Here is a 20,181-nt window from a genome sequence, read left to right as displayed (position 1 = left end):
TGAGTTAAAAGTCAAGTCCACATCAACTAAAAATTATTTGAATAGAGTAATTTCCCTTGCTGTTTTTACTCAAAACAGTCACAAAACAATGATATGCAAATTAGTGTTGTCACATCACATTCGTTTCTAATTTTTTTGTGGCATTTTGTTTTTTAATTCTTTGCAGATTTGAGTATAGGAATTTCTTCATCCGAACACAATAGGTTACATTTACGGAACTGTAACTCTAAATGTTATTTGGAGGAATTAAAATCCCTCTGAAAATTTTTCAGAAAATAAATAGAAAATTAAATATCAAATCTACATGTCATGTAAATATATCAAACAACAAAATACAAAAGAACTTAGTGCGTGTGACATAACGGTTAGTGTAATTTGCACATCGACACAGATGAGCATATCATCGTTTTATAAATTAGGCAAAATTTCTCAATGTTAGAGTAGTAATTATATTAATTTGAATCAAAGTTTTTATGAAATTTCCTGCAATATCTTATTTTTCTTTAAATTCAAATGAATTTTTGATTGTGTGGACTTCTCCTTTACTCTTAATGTAGGGAATGCATAGCAATATTTATCCAGAAACAAAATTGTCTTAAAATATGCAAATCTGTAATTGGGCACATGTTCACTTTTCTTTCATCCAGGCCACTTCCTCACACCCACCAGGCTTACAGTCTTAGAACAAAACAAAATGATGAACCATCACACAACAGCACACAACATTCAGTGCTTCACAATAAATATTTCACTTCTGTTCATACATGTACATGCAATAAATATTGTGGAAAACAAATAAAAGGCGTACCCATATTCAAATACCGTTTAAAAGGACAAATATATTATACCTTTCGAGAAAAATCAGCACGTTAGATATCTGATAACAAAACACAAATATGGGGCACTGCAAGAAACTTATGTTCCATTGCAAATCAAGCGTAAGTCTTAAATTCAAATTCAAGCGTAATAAGGTTGAGTTGCAATAGCAGTTCAACTACATGTACATGTTTGTCTTTAATCAAAGGACTTACCCTTGATTTGGGACGTGTGATTGATTAGAAAATTTCTTGCAAAATGCCCTAATAACATTAAAATTGTTTTTTTCGTTTTAAGTTGTGTGTTCTTATTTTCGACAAGCTGTATTCCTGTCCAAGTCAATTTTTTTAGTTCTCTCCAAAACTGTGCTCAAAATCGTTTCCAAGATCGATAAAGATAAATTTTCTGTTGCATCATTATCAGTCCAAAACTTGCATCGTAGCTCCTGGAAAGAGTGAAAAAAAAATGGCTATATCCAAATCAGTAAGAAGACATGATGGAATCTCCCAGATTGAAGTAGCGAGCAGAGACCAGAAGTCACCAGAGTCAGCAAGTGTGCAGATCTGTGTGTAGAAGAGAGAAAAAATAAAGAAATAATTTAAATAATCAAATCAAAGTATGAATTTCATTATCTTGATGATTGACGACGTGCGGTGGCATGTAATTCCCGGTCAACAACAAATAATAGTAGGTTTAGACACCTGAAAAATTCCACTCAGAACACTGGTGCTCTACCTCAACGCTCAAGTGATGTTTGTGTAGGCCCCACTCTACTTACCACTTAGCGGTAGTGAATCACTTGAGGTACGGTACTCTGTGTCATTACAAAGAGTGCATTTATCTTCATTGTTTTATGTTGAAGGCACTACGCATTCATATGTAGAAGCACTCTAATCAGAAAGAAACACCAGACTCTAGTTTTGGCCAGGAATCAGCATGATCAGGGTAACCACTGCTGAAAATTTGTCTTGCTTCATGACATCGGCATTATGGTGATATAATTCTGTGTATCTGGATGTATACGATACAGGGCCCTCCTGAGCATAAACGCATTGGGTACTAGACCTGTGTATAATAAAAACTTAAACATTTGGCCTTATCGTGAAAACATTCGGCCTTATCGTGAAATTTGGTGTTTGTGCGCTCGTTGTGTACAAAGTCAATGGGAGTGGATCACCGCCGTTGACGAAATAAACGGCAGTGAATGGACTGGTGACAAAAACTACGATAATGCCAAACATTCCTCTGAAACAGCATATTTTCAGCCATGGTCCATGCCAGTGCTCCTAAATAATTTAATCGCCTGAGTCCTGACCAGTTTATTTAGAAATCTGACTGAAGTCTTTGTGAAGAAAAATCTGCTGGAATTGTGCAAAAACATTATTTCTAAAATAAAGACTTTTTAATTTTAATAGTAGTCATGCCAAAATGCATGATTCTAAAATTATATCAGATCTGTATCTGTCATCTGACCTGAATGCATCGTCAGAACAAGTACAGACTACAGTTTCCAAACATGCTTACCTTGACTTTTGACTGGATCAAACAGCGTAACCTGCATCGGCAGCAAGTGAATGGGACCGTACAGCTTGGAATCAGAGCAACACAACGAAGACTGTCGAGTGGACAAAATCGGTCTTTCCAGTTCATAATTCAATAAAAATGGACAAAGTAACACAGTTCTGGTTCTCTTATAGTCTGAAGATGTCGAAATCGGATATCACAACACATGAAGAAAACGGTAAATTCGAAGAAAAATAGAGACCAGGAAGGTGTATCAGTGTATTATGCACAGAGAGATAGTGTGTAGTCGATCATGTGACGTCATTATTCTCGACTGTTTTCGATCGCGTGAATGTCTGCCTGGGGGCGGCTGGGGGCTGAGAAGGGTCTCTATTAATGTCATTTCTTGCATTTCCACAACATCTGTAAGACTTTTTAGTGACATATTTGTGTATAAAAAGACAAGACCTTTCCATTCATATATAATTTGTCTATAATCATCACTTTCGTGAATTTTCTTTGTGTGTATCCTTTAAACGCAACTCTTTCTGCAAAAGGCCCCTGACCAATACGCTCATGCCTTTTATAACGCGCGCAACGTGGCATTTAAGTGCGACTCTAAGTCATACTTAAATCTTTGTGAATCACTCCCAGGGCTCGTCATCCAAACAAAATCAAGGATTTTATTGAAATTGGTAGAGATGGGGGTGGGGGAACAGTCTTTGCAACTTTCCTGCGTCATATTTATTCATAACTTTATTTCTAGCATCTACATGATCCTTTTCCTATCATCCCAAGGGTCTAACAATTACATTGATTAAACATTCAGAGAGTTCCTTTCCAAGTTTTCCCCTAGTTCCTTAGCTTTCACATATTTTGTTATTAATAGGCTTCTGTGGATTTTTCTGTAGCCATTGCTTTCTATTAAAACTAACTTCATGTGAGGGTGGACATTCTACAGAAAGTAAAAGTGATATATAAACACCCTTATATGTAATCAATTAGGATTAAACAAATCTTTTGAAAAGGTTAGTTTTCCATGACAGCAATGATTTCATTCCTCTTTGCTTGAAATCTGCAGGTAAAAGTTGACGTAGATGGTACAGAAGAAGAGTTCACTGTGTTGTCCAATCAAGGAGCAGAAGCAGGAAGCTCCTCCGACCCAGAGCCCGCTGCCATTGGTGACCTCGAGACAGGAGAACATACGTTTGATGTTGGTCAACTGGCATACACTCGCAGCGGAGACAAAGCCAATTCTGCCAATATTGGTGAGTGTAAGAAAATAATGTGCTATTTAAATATGGTCCGAGTATACCTTACTCAAACAGTATGAACCCTTTAGGCCTTTTGAGGTCAAAGGTCAGTGATTAGTTATCAACTTAAATGTTATTGGTTATTAGTTCCTCCATGAAATTACTGGAGGTATTGGATCCAATACAATGGGCAATGAAATATGAATTTACCCAATTATTTGTGATGCAAGGAATTCTTGTTCTGTTGAAGATTACTTTTTGCGATATTATTGATATTATACACTAAAAATTGAGTAATTTCTTCATTACATTTTTTCCAATTGCCAATTCTCTCCTCTGCTTCTCGTGGATCAATCTGTTTCATTTGCATGAGTCATAAGATTGTACTGTTTGTTAGCATGTTTGGCACTGCTTATCAGTGTGAAAGAGCTGTTCACACGAGCAAGTTTTCTCATGGTGATTGCTGACCACCAGAAACGACCAGGACTGAAAAATGAGAAGATTACCGATCATAATTTTGAATAAAAAACAAGGGAATGTTTGATGTATGTATTTCAATATCACAAAGTTAATACTGCTTCTTCATATACATGTACATACAGGTGTTTAATTGTGTAATGCACATGAGACTGCTTGGCTTTGAGTGTCACGATTCACTATGAAATGTGTGGGCATCGTGGTCTTGTGGTTAAGACGCTTGTCTTTCCATCTGAGGGACGTGGGGCCCAATTCCCAGCCATGGCGTTTTTTCCTTTAGCAAGAAATATACCCTCAATGTGCTACACTCAACCCAGGTTAGGTAAATGGGTACTGGCAGGAAGTAATTCCTTAAAAAAAGCTGTGAACACTAGGGCCTGGGGTAATATCAGAGCATCTTGAGCACCTAAGAAGGTGGATATTTGCGCTGTATAAATCCAATATTATTTTATTATGATTATTGTCATTAAATCATAACATCTCACCTTGTTTACAGTCCTTCAAAGAACTTCACCTTTGATATCTCACAAAAGAATACCCCTCGTCTCTTCCATCTTATTCTTGCCTCTCAGATTTCATCTCCAACTTTCCTCCACCCAACAGTCCTTTCCAGGACGAACGACATGATTAACCATAAGCCTCTCAGACTTTGTGTTAAAATACTATCAACTTTTTAAATATTTTTTTTGTAGGTGTGATTGCTAGACATCCATCCTACTTGCCTTACTTGAAGAAAGCGCTCACGGCTCAAGCCATTCAGGAGTACTTCCAGCATGTCTTTGAACCAACAGAAGAAGGAGAAGAATTGGTCACCAGGCAAGCAAGAATTTCATAATTTTCTTTTTAATTCTTGTACATGTACCTTAACACAGGTGGTGCTTCACTCTAACTGGCCTTCAATTGCAATTTTTATATGGAATTCATATTCATCATTCATCAGTCTTGACTACAACGAATCAATTTACAAAATTATAAGTGTAAATTTGACTGTAACAGTCAAGAATCCATATGGTCTACTCTTTCAATGAGTATATATTTTTTTCAATAATTGTTATTCCATTCACTTTAATTGTGCATTTGATTTGTTTTTCCAGAAAATTTTTAATCTATTATTTGAATTTTTGGGTCACTGATGATGAAGATGTACTTTCTGTAAGAGTTCTGTTATAAATGTTTAGTTCAAATAGGACTTTCCTCGAAGTAGAATGAAATATACAGGTTAATTGCAGGTGAGTCTGATTACAGTATACACCACATTGTGAATTAATGCATGGCATCTTCATAAAAAACTGGCTTTTCTTTCCTTTTAATGATGATTTGATCAAAGCTTCAGTGACAAGTTCATGACATGTTCCTAGCAAGATATAACATCAGAAAAAAAAGAGAGAAACACATTAATGCAGTTCGCAAAAAACCAAGTAAAAAGAAACAGGAGTAAGTACTCCCACCTATGCCATATGTTATGAATTTCATAAATTCCCATGTAAAGTGATGTCTGGTAATTAATTATGATATTTGAGAAAATGCCTCTAAATGCTCAGAAAAGAGATAAATTTTGATTTTCTGAGAAAATGAGTGGTCCTGAATGTGGCGGTCTAAAAATGTATATTTTGCTTTTTGTAACATGTTCAATGAACTTCATTAAATTGACTTTTTTATTTTGTTTTGACAGGTACGAGCTACCTGGTCTGGATGCCCTTAACTTTGTGCTCAAGAAGTCGCTTGGAGGTGGAGGTGTTGCATCCTTAAGAAGTGATCCCCAGGTAAGTATTAAATACATGTATAAGGATCAGGTGATGGAGGGGGGTGGGTGATTCACAGAAATTTATGTCCAACTAAGAACACTGCATAAGTGCCAGCACTTACAAGATAATTTACATGTAATTTTATCGATGACTACGCAGTAGCGCGCATCGCTTGATCATGATCTGAACACTTTTTATTTGAATGTTTGTATGTCAGTACAGGAAGCGTAAAAGAGGCTTTCGTTATATCATATCACTTTCATCTCCTTCTTTCTCATCTCACAATACCATCTCTTTCATTCGACTATCCAACAGTCATTTCCACCACCAAATGCATGGTGAAGCGTAAAACTCTTCTACATGATATGACCTATTGCAACTTGGAATTCAAGTGTGATTTTTACTCAAACCCGAGTCTCTGGAACACCCTCAGAAGTGAAAGCATAACCATAATCGACGTAAAACTGATTTTAGGATCTCATATTTTTCAGACTTTTTGATGAAATTATCCATTAGAGAGATGATTGTATACTCCAATCAATTTTCAGGCATATTGTTATTAAAGTCATTCAGATGGTAGCATACATGTTTATCCTGAGAATGTAATCTGACAGCCATTGATTCTTAATTTTTTTAATTTTAATTTTTATTTAGGGTAAAGCATATGGACAGATGCTCCTTGACTTCAAGATAGAGAATGTGCCAGACCTCATCTCACGGGCAAAAGAGTGAACGAGCTTGATGATGGAAATGTTTAAAGAGAAAATACGATAGTTGGAAAGACAAGATAATTATTTTGAACTAAAGAATTGAATTATCAATCTCTTTCAATGATTCGTAGGACAGAATATTGTGTTAAATTGGTCCTCTGCGAAGGATTGCTTTTCAACCGCCCTCAAATAGCAGCTGAAATCAATGGTCTGTCCAAACATTTGAAGCAGTCCCATGCGTGTTTCTCTGTGTATAGTGGAGGTGACTCTCATAAGAATTGAGCCAGTTAGTTGTCATGTGGGGGTTCTAGTGCCTTACTGCCAACTCTGCTTTTTTGGTGCATTAGGAAAAACCTCTCTTAATAATTGCTCTGAGGCAGTTTCTTATTTTCTCAAAATCACATTTAGGACTGCTACTTTATCTTTAAGCTATTATGCCTCACATGCACTTTGCTGTATTTGAAAAATATGCCTAGTATTATGTTTATGCAGTTGCGGTTTAAAGAATTCTGTAGGACTAATCATTCTGTCATTTCTCATTAAAGTTATCCTGTTTGATTGAGTATACATGTCAGTCCTATAGCCTTAGTGTCAATCAAATTTGCCAATCTGAGTTATAACCTAAGTAGGTCCATCATTTTATACCGCTTTCATCAAAACATGGTATTTAAATTAATAATTCTTTACATTTATAATTCAATTTTTTTACGGTAATTCTAAATGAAAGTAGAGAAATAAAACAAAACAAAAACAAGGAGTTCCTTTTATTGATAATTGTGAGTTAAAGTTATCTGTGCATTCTACATGAAAAACTTTGCGGGATCTGTATAATATTGCATTTAACAGAAAATCATAAAAAAAATTACAATATATTTGGTGTTACACTTTGTAAATGTATAAGAATGAATGCGACCAATATTAGAGGCATGTTCTGTAGTTACTAGGCCTAGTAGTTACTGGATAGAAACATTTATTATGGTAATGCTATTTGATGGCGATGATGTGCAAGTGTGTGATAAGGCAATTCCAGTATTCAGTATGGAACTTGTTCAACAAGTCTTCCATTTTCTCAGATTTTTTTTATAATTTGTTTTCTAAAATAAAGTCATAGTGGTGCTCAAAAGTAAGTGAACCCCACCCAAAAATCAACATATTTAAAGTGTTCATGTTTTGCCATATTTTAGATATTTAATTGTGAATTAAGGTGATAAAGTATTACATTCAATTGATTTTGCTCCTCTGGGCTGCTGGACATTGTAGTGTTGTTGTTTACATTCATCACTAAGCGTGAAGGAGTGCATTTTTTCATGGGGTTCACTAACTTTTGAGCGCAACTATATAATATAGTGTTATGTTTTGTAAAATGATTGCATCATTTTCTTCTTTTATTCCAGTCGTCTGGATAAATCATGATTATCAATTATATTCATTTGGTCATGCTTTCAAAGTGCATGTGTGTATATTTTTGTTAAAGACTTGAGATCTTATCATAAAGTAAAGACTTAAGTAAAATTCTTTTTACAAATATAGAGATTTTATCTTGTGTAAAAGTTTGTTAAATGTTATCTTTCATCATGCTTGTCTGCTTGCTTGCTTGCTTACCACCCAAGGTAGTGTTTTAAAGGGCACCATGTCAGTGATTGTCAATTTGCTCTGAACCAATCCGATGCAATCTTTTCAGTAGCTTATAACAGTTATCTGTAAAAAGCCCTGTTTGTTTTCTTGAAATACTTCCCTGATTTCCTTTTCATCTGTGAGAGAATATTTGAACCCATTATTTATTAAGGGTTATAATTCAAATGTTTGTCATGATATGGATTATGAAAACGAATTTCAAGTCATTCCTCATATAATAATTTTTTAAAATGATATTAATCACATCACTTGGCATGACATTCTGATCTCAGGGATATTTCTTGTCTATTTGATTATGCTAAAGAAATGCATAATAAAATTAAAAATGCTTATGGTTTGTGTTTGAATAACTGACTTCATCAAATTATATTACATCAAATCAAGAATGATGAAGATTTGTTTTAGTACACTGACCTAGCAGCATACACATCTCATTGCATAAACCCTTGAAAATTTTCATTTATTCTTATGGATGCCAAGTTATTAATTTGAATAAATGTTGAAAACTTTTATTGGAATAAAACAAACACCATGTTGCTTGTTTGATGAAATTATGACAATTTTGGGTCATTTTTTTAAATGAAAGCATGCATATTAGAAAATCTATTATTATAAAATGTGTATTAAGTGGTAGTTATGATCATTCATTGTAAATTGTATGTGTTAAAATTGTCAAAGTATAACTTTTATATATCGTTGATCGTGGTTGTCAATCACCTGTCATTGGATTTTCTAAAAGATTTTATAAATAATACAAGAGAAAAGGAAAATTATAATATGTCTGTATTATTCATTATTGATTTGATTGTGTGTAGAGTCTCTTTATTTGTATCAAATAATTTGAGAGAGGTAGTGAGAGAGAGGGAGGGTGAGAGAGGGGGAGGGGGGGGGGGGGGGGGGAGGAAGAAAGAGTTGAAGAGAGCTGCAGGTGATTATGCAGCAAACTGAAGAAATAATTAATGCTGCTTTTAAACAGTTTGATACTGCAGAATATCATTGGATACATTGACTGTGTCATTGAATATACAGAAATGGAAAGGATCTTCATGGTTGATTCTGATGAAGCTCGAATTTGGGGTTATCTACATGTATATGGTCAGATTGTGATGAAAAATATAGTTCTTATGGTACATCTATGATATAGTGCTGTCTCATGCACATCAACAGATTCTTCAGAACTTCCAGTCAAACTCCAAAATTTAGAATAATACAGTTTTCTGTTTATGATTACAAAATGTTGAATAATGCAATATTCTTTTTATTTAAAGATGCTGACTGGGTAGTAAATAAAAATCCCCCAAATCTCAGTGTTCATTGAATACTTCAGAAGACTGAATAAATTTTGCTAGTGATATAATATATTTGCTCCATTTGACATCCTGATTCTGTCAGAGTAGCATACGATTAATCACTATCCTTTGTGTAAGCCCCTTTCGCAACTGGTGATGCAACTGCTTACAACCGTTGCGATTGTGTTCAACAAATATTGTGACCAAATGATCACAAACGATCGCACAAGCAATTGTGAAAGCCCCTTTACGGTACCCTGGAGCCTTCAAAGGGGTTAAGACTAGGTAAATTTTCTGGAGCCCATTAGCCAATCACAATCAAGGTTTTCATGGAAGTTACAATAATGGCAAATTCATTGGAGTTGCGAGTTTTGAAATGGCCCCTGATTCTTATACTAACACCAAATGCATTTTCTGAGCGATATGTCCTTGATTTCCACCATAAAAATGTGCTGTACTATGCTGAGATAAAAATACTCTGCATGGGAGGAAAAAAAACATGGGGTTTAGAGTTTTGTCAAAGAATCAGGATTTGGCTGAAGATTCTAGACACTATAAATTACTACACAACTCTCTTTTACACAGTTACAGCCAATTAAACTTTCCCAGAAAACACTTTTGGCTCCCAAGAACTATAGACTACTATAGTTAGTGAAAAAAAAATATAGCTGTAGGCTGCGTGGGTCATCGAGGCGCCCTATTATGGTTTTTTTTCAATAGATCACTATGATAATAACCGATGACCTGCTCCTATTCCTTGTTGACAACGAAGGAATATCACGACTTAGGCTGATTATAATGTAAGAATGAAATTAAAAAGTTTACAAATCCTGTTGGGAAGCATTTTTATATAATAGGGCCTACTTGCATATAATCTATTTTTAGAACATGACGTTAACGATATATACTGCGATCGAATCGCTATTCAGTCGATCAGAGACAGAGTACTCGTAATGGCTACCGCTATGGACGTCGACCCTCCATCAACAAGCTCTTCTTCGAGCAGTGCTAAAAGCGAGAAGAGACGATTTGAAGTGAAGAAGGTATGTTACATTTATACATCATCGCATCTACTCAGTATTCTTGTAGAATGAATGCATGTGAAATCAGATCTAAAGATTTTTTCGTGTGTGTGACTCTCCATTATTAATTTTCAGTTAGATCGCGTAGCACAGCGAGCTCATGCAATATGCATGCAGTGCGATCCCTATGCCAGCGCCACGGCACGGGCGCCGATGATTGTCTACGCGGTGCCCACGCGCTGCAATACGTATGATGGTGGGCCTCAAGTCTGCTACAATTTGACTTGAGTTAAGATTAAACATGAATTTCTTCTTATTTTACAAAATCTTTTAGTTAATAATGTTCCTGGCCAAATCGTGGTTTTGGAAACCACTCATAGATTTGTGTACGCGCATTTGTGTACAAAGTGAATGGAGGTGGAAATAGGGAACCGTGCGTGCGACTGAATAAAGCGCTGCTGTATGAAGTAAATGGTGGTTACCTATATCACGATAATGCCATGTTCCTTATATTATTAAGAGTAGGTGTACCAAATTTCTCATTGAAAAATGAAAGAAAATATAGGATTTTCTTAAAAAAAAAACTTGGCCTCGGGCAGTCATTAACTCATTTTAATAAAATATTAAAAATTGGTACCGTACGTAGCCAGGAGGCTTCTAGAGAGAAAAAATATTTTACTAACGTAACTTACTCTCATACGAAGCCAGCGCTTCTATTCTATACATGTGAGTGTAGGCAGCCAAAACCTGAAACTTTCGCCCCCGAGATTTCTACTTTCTCTCTAAAAGACCTAGCCCTAAATTATGTATGGTGAGACTACCTTATATCGACAACCTCTTTTGAAACCGACCACCTTGCGCGCGTTAAAATTATTGCGTATTACAAACGATACGCGCGGGAGAGTAGGCGCAGTGTCCATAGAAACGGTAAAAATCGATTTTACGAGAAAAAAGGAAGCAACAAAAAGTATAAATTTAGTAGAATTAATCAAAATTGTATTGACCAGACCCAAACCCCGCTGAAAAACCAAGAAATCCGATAGGAAACGGCTTTAGAACAAATTTCCGTCGTCAATCGTCGAATCATGTACCGGAGCTCGCAATGGAAGTAGTGAGACGATCATTTAGCATGTTGACATCATAGAACTGATTTGGAAGAGTTAAAAATTCTTCGCCACCGTGACAAGAATCGGCCGTAAACTTAGTGTATCGCGGGTGGTCGGTTTCAAAAGATGGGTGCAAATGAGCAAATGTAAAATCGTCGTATTCGTTGTTCGTCGATATATACGCGGATTGAATCGGAGTCGCCGTGCGAAACATGGGAATCTGATCTGCTTAATTTTCTGCACAAATGAGACAAAAACTGGGTAAAATTGATGAATATTTTCGCAGATACGATGCTTAGAAGATTAGGTGGTCGATAAGGGGTAGTTCCAACCATACATGGGATACAACTTCATTTCCGAAATTTCTATGCCATGGATTTTATTTTTAGACAAGAATTCACTAAAAAATTGACAAAAATATCATGAAAAGAAGGAAGAGACTTGCCCGATGTTTACGCCGCCATCTTGTTTTCTATTGTTCTTCACCCACGTTACGCGACGCAAGCGTCCATATAAAAAAAAACGAGACAAAAAACCAAGGGCCTTGGGGCGGGCTTATTGTAAAAAGGAGAGTCCTCAGAACGGGCTTCGGAACTACAAATGTTTGTGAAAACGGGGGTCACTGAATGTTCAGTGATTGTATCAAACTAACTTTTTTTACTTTGATATAGGCTAGAAACAAAAAAAAGCTTTTAATCAAGCGGCCTCATTTGCCCAATTTCAATGGGGCAAAGAAGGCGCCCTGACAGCAATATTTAATGCTCATTATTATGCAAATGAGATTAGTTCTCACATTTCTACTGGATAATGTAGGTCTACTGTAGACCTAGTATTAGACATAATCATGTTTCTACTGCTATGCGTGGAAAAGATGTGATTGGGATTATGAAAAAGGGGGCCGTATTTACCCCACTCTCCCCTATTTATATACTTCAATAAATTACAAAACACGCTGCAAGCAATTCATTCTTACTGCTATGCCAACTATGCTGCTAAACAGGCCTGCTATTATATGACTTTTAATGTCTCTTTTCAGTGGAATGCTGTTGCATTATGGGCCTGGGATATTGTGGTAGATAACTGTGCAATCTGCAGAAATCATATCATGGACTTATGTAAGTATACTTCATGATTTTCATTTTTTTTAAATTTAATTTAATCTAAAGTTTAAAGTTGCAGTATTGCATAATCATTCACAATATGTATACCTATTCCTTCTAATAGGCTTCAAATACATCATGTGGGGCTGTTCTTGATACATGTGATTTACTTCAAATGAATAAGAAAGAAACAAGGGGATTGATTGGGTAAACTTCCGATTCGTCTATTGTCAACTCGACCTCTCATCACATGGTCTTCCTTTATTTAGTTTAATGCCATTTCGTCCATCAAAATTTCGTCTCACATCCATTAGGTCCAATAACCATTTGGATGATTTGGTCCAATAATCACTTCATCTAATCACTAGTTCGTCTATGACCATTTTGTCTAATAACCAGTTGGTCTAATACCCATTTTCTTTTCATTCATTTTGCCCAATTAATACGTATTATCCAAATAGACCAATTGGTTTATGGACTAAATGGCTATTAGACTCACTGGTTATTAGACGAAATGGTGAGTTGATGAAATGGCAATTCGACCATGTGGGTAGTGGGTGAATTGATGATAGACCAAATGATAGTAGACGAGTTGGTAATTAAGACAAATAGAGATTAAACCAATGGGGAATAAACCATTGATTGATAGGTGATTTGCTCATAATATTTACAGGGAGCTCTTTGGTTCATGCATATTTAATAGATTCATGTAGATGTGAATTCCTATTACTTATTGTATTTAGTTAGTTGTTGTTGAACCTTATTGTTGCTGCTTCTGTTGTGGTTGCCTCATACTTGTGTATAAACTTGTCCGAGTATATTTCATAATTTCTTTTTTTTTCACCCTAGGTATAGAATGTCAAGCCAACCAGGCATCAGCAACTTCAGAAGAATGTACAGTAGCGTGGGGTGTGTGTAATGTAAGTAGCCACAGACAGTTCCAATCATAAGGACCAGGGTGACCAGATTTCACAAAATGAAATACGGGACAATCGACAAACATAATTATTTCAAAAAAGAAAGCCACACACAGCGTTAGACTTGTGAAATAAAATGTAATTCCAATATAAATATTGGAAGGGAGGGTGAATGAAAGAATGAAGGAGAGAAAGAAAATAGATGAATTGAGAAGGAAAGAAAATGAAGGAAAAATGAAAAAAATAACAGAAAGTTAGAATAAAAGAAGGATGAAAGTAAGGATAAAAGAGATTAAAAAAGGTTTCCGTCATTCTTTCTAATGAATATAGAAAGAAAGAAAGAAATAAATAAAGAACAAGAAAGTAAAGGAAGATGAATAAATGTGTGAAAGACAAAATAAAGGAGAGAAATAAAGGGAAAATGTAAATAAAGGGAGGAGGAAAGAAAGAATGAAGGAAAGAATATGTTTCCTTCATTCTTTGGAAGAAAGAAGAAAACAGGAAGGGAGAGAGGGAGGAAGGGAAAGAAAGAATGTATAAGGGAAAAGAATTAGAAGGAAAAAATGAAATAAAGAAAATAAGAAAGATAGGGAGGGAAGAATGAAGGGATGAGAGAACGAAATAAGAGAAAATAATGAAAGGAGAGATAGAACGAAAAGAAACAGGAGAGGAAGGGAAAAGGAAGCCATGGAAATTTTAAGGAAAGAAAGAATGAAGAAAATAAAAACTGGAAATTTGATAAAGAAGGAAAGTACGAGAAAGAAGGAAATAAATAAAAATAAACAGAGAGAGAAAGAGATGCTCAGGAGAGACAGATAGGAAATAAAGATAGATGGAACAAAAAATGACAAGCAGGAAGGATAGGGTAGAAAAGAATGAGGAAAAAATTTCAAACTTCAAAGCAAACAAAAAATCAAATTATCTAACAAAAATCATAATGTTATTTGGTGTTTTTTTTTAATGTATACACAACAAAAAAGTAAGCCCCCCCCCTAAACAAACATCAATCATTTTCGAACCAATGCGAGTTTTTGATATATTTTTACATGAGCGTGTATATAGGTAATTTTATAAGCTACCCTCTGAGTAAATGTTGTGGACGATCTTACGTCATGCTTAAGTGAGAACCGTCAGAAGGCAAAAATGTCACTTTTCAAAAGTCACAAGCAAAATATCATGACTTTGATTCCATTTTATTGGAACTAATTCCACATTCTCATCATGAAAAATAGTTAGAAGGCTTGTAAAAGATACTTTCTAAAAGACGATACAACTTTTTTAGCTAAATTTCACGGCTGAATAAACTCAAGTTCACTTTTGCTATAATTGGATTTTTACACATTTCTATCAATAAAAATGCTAGAATATGATGACAGTTATTTTGGGGAAGACTATCTTCAACAATATTCATCTTTTCATGGTTCAATGAACATTTATTGGAAACAAAAAATGCGATTTTCCAATAGGCAAGTATTGCTTAATTTTGGTAACTGAAAATGATCTTTTCTCAACTTTTTCGTTATGTTCATGACTAATTAACATGCTTCAATGATTCAAAGGTGTCAAATTAAACATTTACGCTTGAATGAACATGTGGAATGTGATTAGCTCTGTTTTATGTTATTGGAAAAAATGCAATTTGTAACTATGGATATCTGTCACAAAACTCCTTGCACAGTTCATATGATTTGATTTTTATGAAAATCCCTACGTTTAATGCTTCAGTGAGCACACAATATTCGAAAATTATGCAAATGAGAAGAAAGTTCAAGGCCTTGGCCCCACTCTGTACCGTATGGAATGGTTATTTTGGTGTGCGCGCCTTTTAGATAATGTTACTCTGAAGCCATGTGGGAAGTTTCATGAAATAACTGTTGGCAGAAGTAACAAAAACCGTCCATGAAACAAACCCTAATTTCATATTTGTTTAAATTTTGACTTCCTCTCTCATAGACTTGGTTACATTATGGGTGCATATGTTTAAACATACGTAACCCCTTATTCAATATGGTGGAACTTTTTTTTCAAGGCTGTCTTTAGCAATGTCGTTTGGCAGTAATGTTTATCAATCTATGGGCAGAATTCTGTGTAAAGGTGAAATCGATTTGTTTATTTATGGATGAGTGAGCACGCATCAAAGAGAGAAAATTGGTATTTTCAATGTCACAGACTCATTTTAAAGGGTAATAAAGAGTATATTTGGGGCAAATTTGGTTTCAAATGTGTCTTTAATTGCCGTTGTTTTTATCATTTTCATCATTTCTATCACAAACACTTTCCGAACTTTAACCATTTTCATGGTTGAGCGAGCACATTCGAAAACTTAGGAATGAATACTCTTTATATTGCATAAATGTATTCTTTTCCTAACAATTTCTCAGGGTCAGTTGAATGTATGGACAGATCAGTGGTGGATCCAGAATTTTAAATGGGGGAGCCATCAACATTTTCAAATTTTAACATGATTTAACAAGTTGTAGAAGATACTACCAAAAAAACCCTATGATAATACGTCACAATACAGGGGCCGCAGAGCAGTTTTCAAAGTGGGGGGGGGGGGGCTGACCATGCCAAAATCACAATCGTATTACATTTTTGTACTTGCTTATGGAAAAAAGTGGGGGGCTGAAGCCTCTGCAATACATCGTCCTCACTCAACCATGAACATACGATATCAAAATTTGGTCTGAAGTGGTTAAATGATGGATAGTAAAACAGCATAACACCATAAAATTCACCTAAAAACAATTTTTGCATAACTTTGTATTTGCACAATCTGAAAAGCGACTCTTGTGACTTTCAAAAATGGACATTTTTAATTCAATCTTTAATTACTCATGCATGACTCAACTGATCAATCTCATTTTCCCCAGGGGTTGCTAGCTTAATGAGTATAAAAAAACACCCATGAAATATCATATCTCAAAATAATTCGGTTCAAAAGTTATACAGCAATTTGATTTAGGGGGGACTTACTTTTTTGTTGTGTGTATTCAAAAAAAATTAAAAAGTAAAATGTTTTAGAAATGAATGAAATTTCAAAGTGAAACATATTGTCAAACTTAAAAATTAGATGAAACATCGCGGCATTGTACACACCAAGACTCAAAACGAAAGCTGAAACAACTAGATCTAGTTATGAAAACTCAATAATTTGTTCCTCCGATTACATCTCCAAAATTAAAGAATCCATAACATAATTATTAGAATTTCCCGCCGATTTTGTGATTATTTTAGTTTGAAAAATTGTTTATCAAGTGAGATTGTTTGCACCATTGAGAATTTGCTCGTATCCTACATGCCTATCTAGTAGCCAGCTGCCACACACAGGCAGGAGGCCAGTCGAGGCAACTTCGTTTGCAATGTTATGGGTTAGCAAGAAAATCACCGCAGAACTTGCAAAATTTACAGTTATCGATTTAATTGTTGTCTCTGCTTTATCATCTGTTGGTTAATTATTTAATAAAAATTCGTCACTTTTGAATCTATAAACTACATTTTGTTCAATATTCTGAAATACGGGACAAACAGGCGTCCCGGGAAGGGTTTGTCGGGACGCCGGGACAAAGGAGAAAAATACGGGACAATCCCGGAAAATACGGGACGTCTGGTCACCCTGATAAGGACAGACCCATGATAGGGGAGACCGGGGTTAGTTGGAACATGGGGTAAGTTGAAACATTGTAATTTTCTTAAAAGCCAGTGAAATAAATTTATGCAATACTACCCTCAATTTATTGCTATTAATAATACAACAGTGTTTAATTATTACTGCAATAAATTTAGGGCAGTATTGCATAAATTTATTTTACAGGCATTAGAGAAAATTACAATGTTTCAACTTACCCCATGTTCCAACTAACCCCGGTCTCCCCTACTCGTAATCCTCTTGGCTGGTGATCTAGAAACCATGTCATCTCTGCCAGCGCATATGTTGTTACATTGCATGCTTTTGATGTGTGTGTTGGTCTGCTCAGTTCAAACAGATTATGAATACTGCTTTTAAATTTGTTATGATAGAACACAGAAAGATTACACATACGTAACATGATTTTTTCAGAAAACCTGCCCTGAGGTTTGCTATGGGTAGCCTACAGACAAACCTAGATTTGTGATTGAACACTTGTCTCCAGAGCCCCATGTCATGAACAATCCATGAAGTTAGATCCAGAGTGCAAAGATTGTATCTGTCTAATATTAATGATTATATTAAGTATTTCTAAAATGCCCAATCCACTTGGGGCCCGTTGCATAAAAGTTAACATTATGGTATTGGTGTCTTTGCCATCCAGTGGTAACTTTCATGAAATCCTTGATTTTTATTGGCTTTTGATCAGTAGTTACCATTGGATGGTAAAGATACCATAATAGTGACTTTTATGCAACGGGACCCAGGACTCTGCTCAAAGCACTGTGGAAAGGAAAGTTTCAGCATTCAGAGATCAGCTGCCAGACGGTAGTGCACATTTCTTAAATAAACAAAACTAAACAGAACCCCAAACCCCTAACAATGGGAAACAGTAATTCTTATGGCTTTTAATATCTGCTATACCTTTGAAAATAGAGGAGGGCATGAAGATCAATAAAAATTATATTAACAAAAATACTTTTGAATTGACATACAATACATTTAGTGGTGTTGCAGGATTTCCATAGGTTATATTGATGTGTCAATCACAGATGGCAAGTCAATCTGATAGGCAATTAGTGGGCAGACTGAGTAGGTAGTCCAGTGCAGTGACAGATCATGCTTGTTGAAAGAATTATTAGCAGTTGATGGTACCCTTATGGCTTTTTATCATTCCTGTCTGAACTTAGATATTGCAAAATTTTATAATTAAGTGAGCAGCCAAATCAGTGACTTCTGTTTGGAATCCTAGACAATGTGACTAACTGCCTTTTCAAGATGCCTGGTATTTATTCTGATTTGTTTTGTTTTTATTTCCTTTTGTCAGCATGCCTTCCATTTTCACTGCATATCAAGATGGTTGAAGACTAGGCAAGTGTGTCCTCTGGACAACAGAGAATGGGAATTTCAAAAGTAAGTTTATGAGTATATGTACCCCCTAGGGCCCCTCCCCCCCTCCAGCAACAGGATATTGTGTTATATGGGGATGGAGTTATCTTTGAAATTTGCAAAAATATAGCTAGTGAAATTATTCATTTATATGATATTGGAAGGCTCAGAATGGAATACCAGATATACATGTATTTACCTACATGTAACAAGTGGATTATTTCTGCTGTTGAGTGTGATGGACATCCTACCCAAATTTTTCTTTCAATTTATTTAAATCAATTCAGTCAAGTTATCCAATTAAAACTAATAAAAGAAGTGTGTATCAATAGGGTAGTTTGAAAATAATGTAAAAAAAAAATGGAGGAATATCTCTCACCTAACATTGGTACCTTATAACACTGGTATTTGTAATACACCTTTTTGTTGTGATTACTGTTAATATTGAACGTATGGCAATTTTCTGTTTGTTTTCAAATATACTTGCATTTTTTTTTACTCCAAGCATATTATAATGCTGAACTTATCTAATTTATATGATTTTTTTCTTTTCATCTTTTCATTAAAGGTATGGACGCTGATGATGAAGATGTTCTATATCACAACATGTACATCTTGGTCGCTATGTTTGAGTCACCAATCCTATTATCTCTGTACAGTTGTAAATATTGTATTGGAAGTAATATGAGTCAATATAAGGGCATGGGTGAAATCAAGCTTACCATGAAAAAAGCTTTTAAAAGTTTCAACACAAATTGTTTAAAAACTTGAATGTGATTTACATTGTTTTTTATATTTTATTTTTATGCTTTCCTTTCTGATAAAGACATCGTTTCCATGAAAATATTTTTTGCCCTGATCAATTTCAAATTCACCCAAACATTGTAGATAGAACATTGTTAAGACTGGTTGTTGTACCAAAAAAGTTTTTGAAATTTTCAACAGTATATCAATTATTGATGGAGCCACCCTACTAAAAATAGATTTATGAATTAATAATTAAATAAGTGCATTTAGTTGTAACATGCGGTCCCGACCCGTAACACAAAGGTTAGCGATTGATTTTCACGATCGATTGAACATTGTAGTCAATGGAATCAGTCGTAGAAAATATCTACCATCATTGCAAAACTTTGTGTTACGGGCCAGTGATCATTGTAAAGTTGAACACAAACAAGTTGTGGGCCCATACTGTAAATGGTAGGCGGGATATGTTTCTCCAAGTATGGAGCAGTTTCATTGTATTTTCCTGGAGGGGAAACTACGTGTAAGTAAAGCATGTCATATCTATGCATTTTCGAATTTATATATTGTTTGGTAAATTTGGGATTTGTTTAATTTGTAACATGATGCCAACATGATCTATAAAACACAAGAACAAAGATGTTGCAAATTTTTTATGATATTGGAGGTGTAATGGATTCACATTTACTTGTATACCAATTGATAGAATTGGGTATACAAAAATGCTCTTTGGAGCTTGGTTTTGTTGCATCTTATTATTCTAACTAATTTTCCCCAAACAGTGATAAGTATGGCCTTTTTTAAAATTGAATTATAGGCTGCAGTTTGTAGTACTATCATTAAATGG

General features: G+C 35.1%; 2 protein-coding genes across 2 annotated transcripts in view; both read left to right on the top strand.

Annotated features, from left to right (window-relative positions):
* The window catches only part of LOC121413130, a 39,066-nt gene extending 30,354 nt beyond the window's left edge, over positions 1-8,712 (top strand). The window contains exons 13-16 of the mRNA XM_041605896.1: positions 3,401-3,587; positions 4,742-4,865; positions 5,722-5,812; positions 6,449-8,712. Coding sequence (XP_041461830.1) covers positions 3,401-3,587; positions 4,742-4,865; positions 5,722-5,812; positions 6,449-6,526 — 480 coding nt within the window. The 3' untranslated portion in view covers positions 6,527-8,712. The remainder of the gene's footprint in view (positions 1-3,400; positions 3,588-4,741; positions 4,866-5,721; positions 5,813-6,448) is intronic.
* Positions 8,713-10,345: 1,633 nt separating this feature from the next.
* Positions 10,346-19,561, top strand: LOC121413120 (RING-box protein 1). Its single transcript, XM_041605886.1, has 5 exons — positions 10,346-10,471; positions 12,593-12,671; positions 13,506-13,576; positions 18,529-18,614; positions 19,159-19,561. Exons 1-5 carry the CDS (start codon positions 10,382-10,384, stop codon positions 19,169-19,171), a joined length of 339 nt encoding a protein of 112 aa, XP_041461820.1. The 5' UTR covers positions 10,346-10,381; the 3' UTR covers positions 19,172-19,561.
* Positions 19,562-20,181: the final 620 nt, after the last annotated feature.

This window comes from Lytechinus variegatus, chromosome 1 (genome assembly GCF_018143015.1).
Source record: "Lytechinus variegatus isolate NC3 chromosome 1, Lvar_3.0, whole genome shotgun sequence".
In the NCBI taxonomy this organism is placed as follows: Eukaryota; Metazoa; Echinodermata; class Echinoidea; order Temnopleuroida; family Toxopneustidae; genus Lytechinus; species Lytechinus variegatus.
This window is presented reverse-complemented; position numbering and strand designations above follow the sequence as displayed.

Coding starts and splice junctions, on each gene's coding strand:
- LOC121413120 (XM_041605886.1), top strand. CDS start 10,382: ATGGCTACCGCTATGGACGTCGACCCTCCATCAACAAGCTCTTCTTCG. Junction 10,472..12,592: donor GACGATTTGAAGTGAAGAAG/GTATGTTACATT, acceptor GTCTCTTTTCAG/TGGAATGCTGTTGCATTATG. Junction 13,577..18,528: donor TAGCGTGGGGTGTGTGTAAT/GTAAGTAGCCAC, acceptor TCCTTTTGTCAG/CATGCCTTCCATTTTCACTG.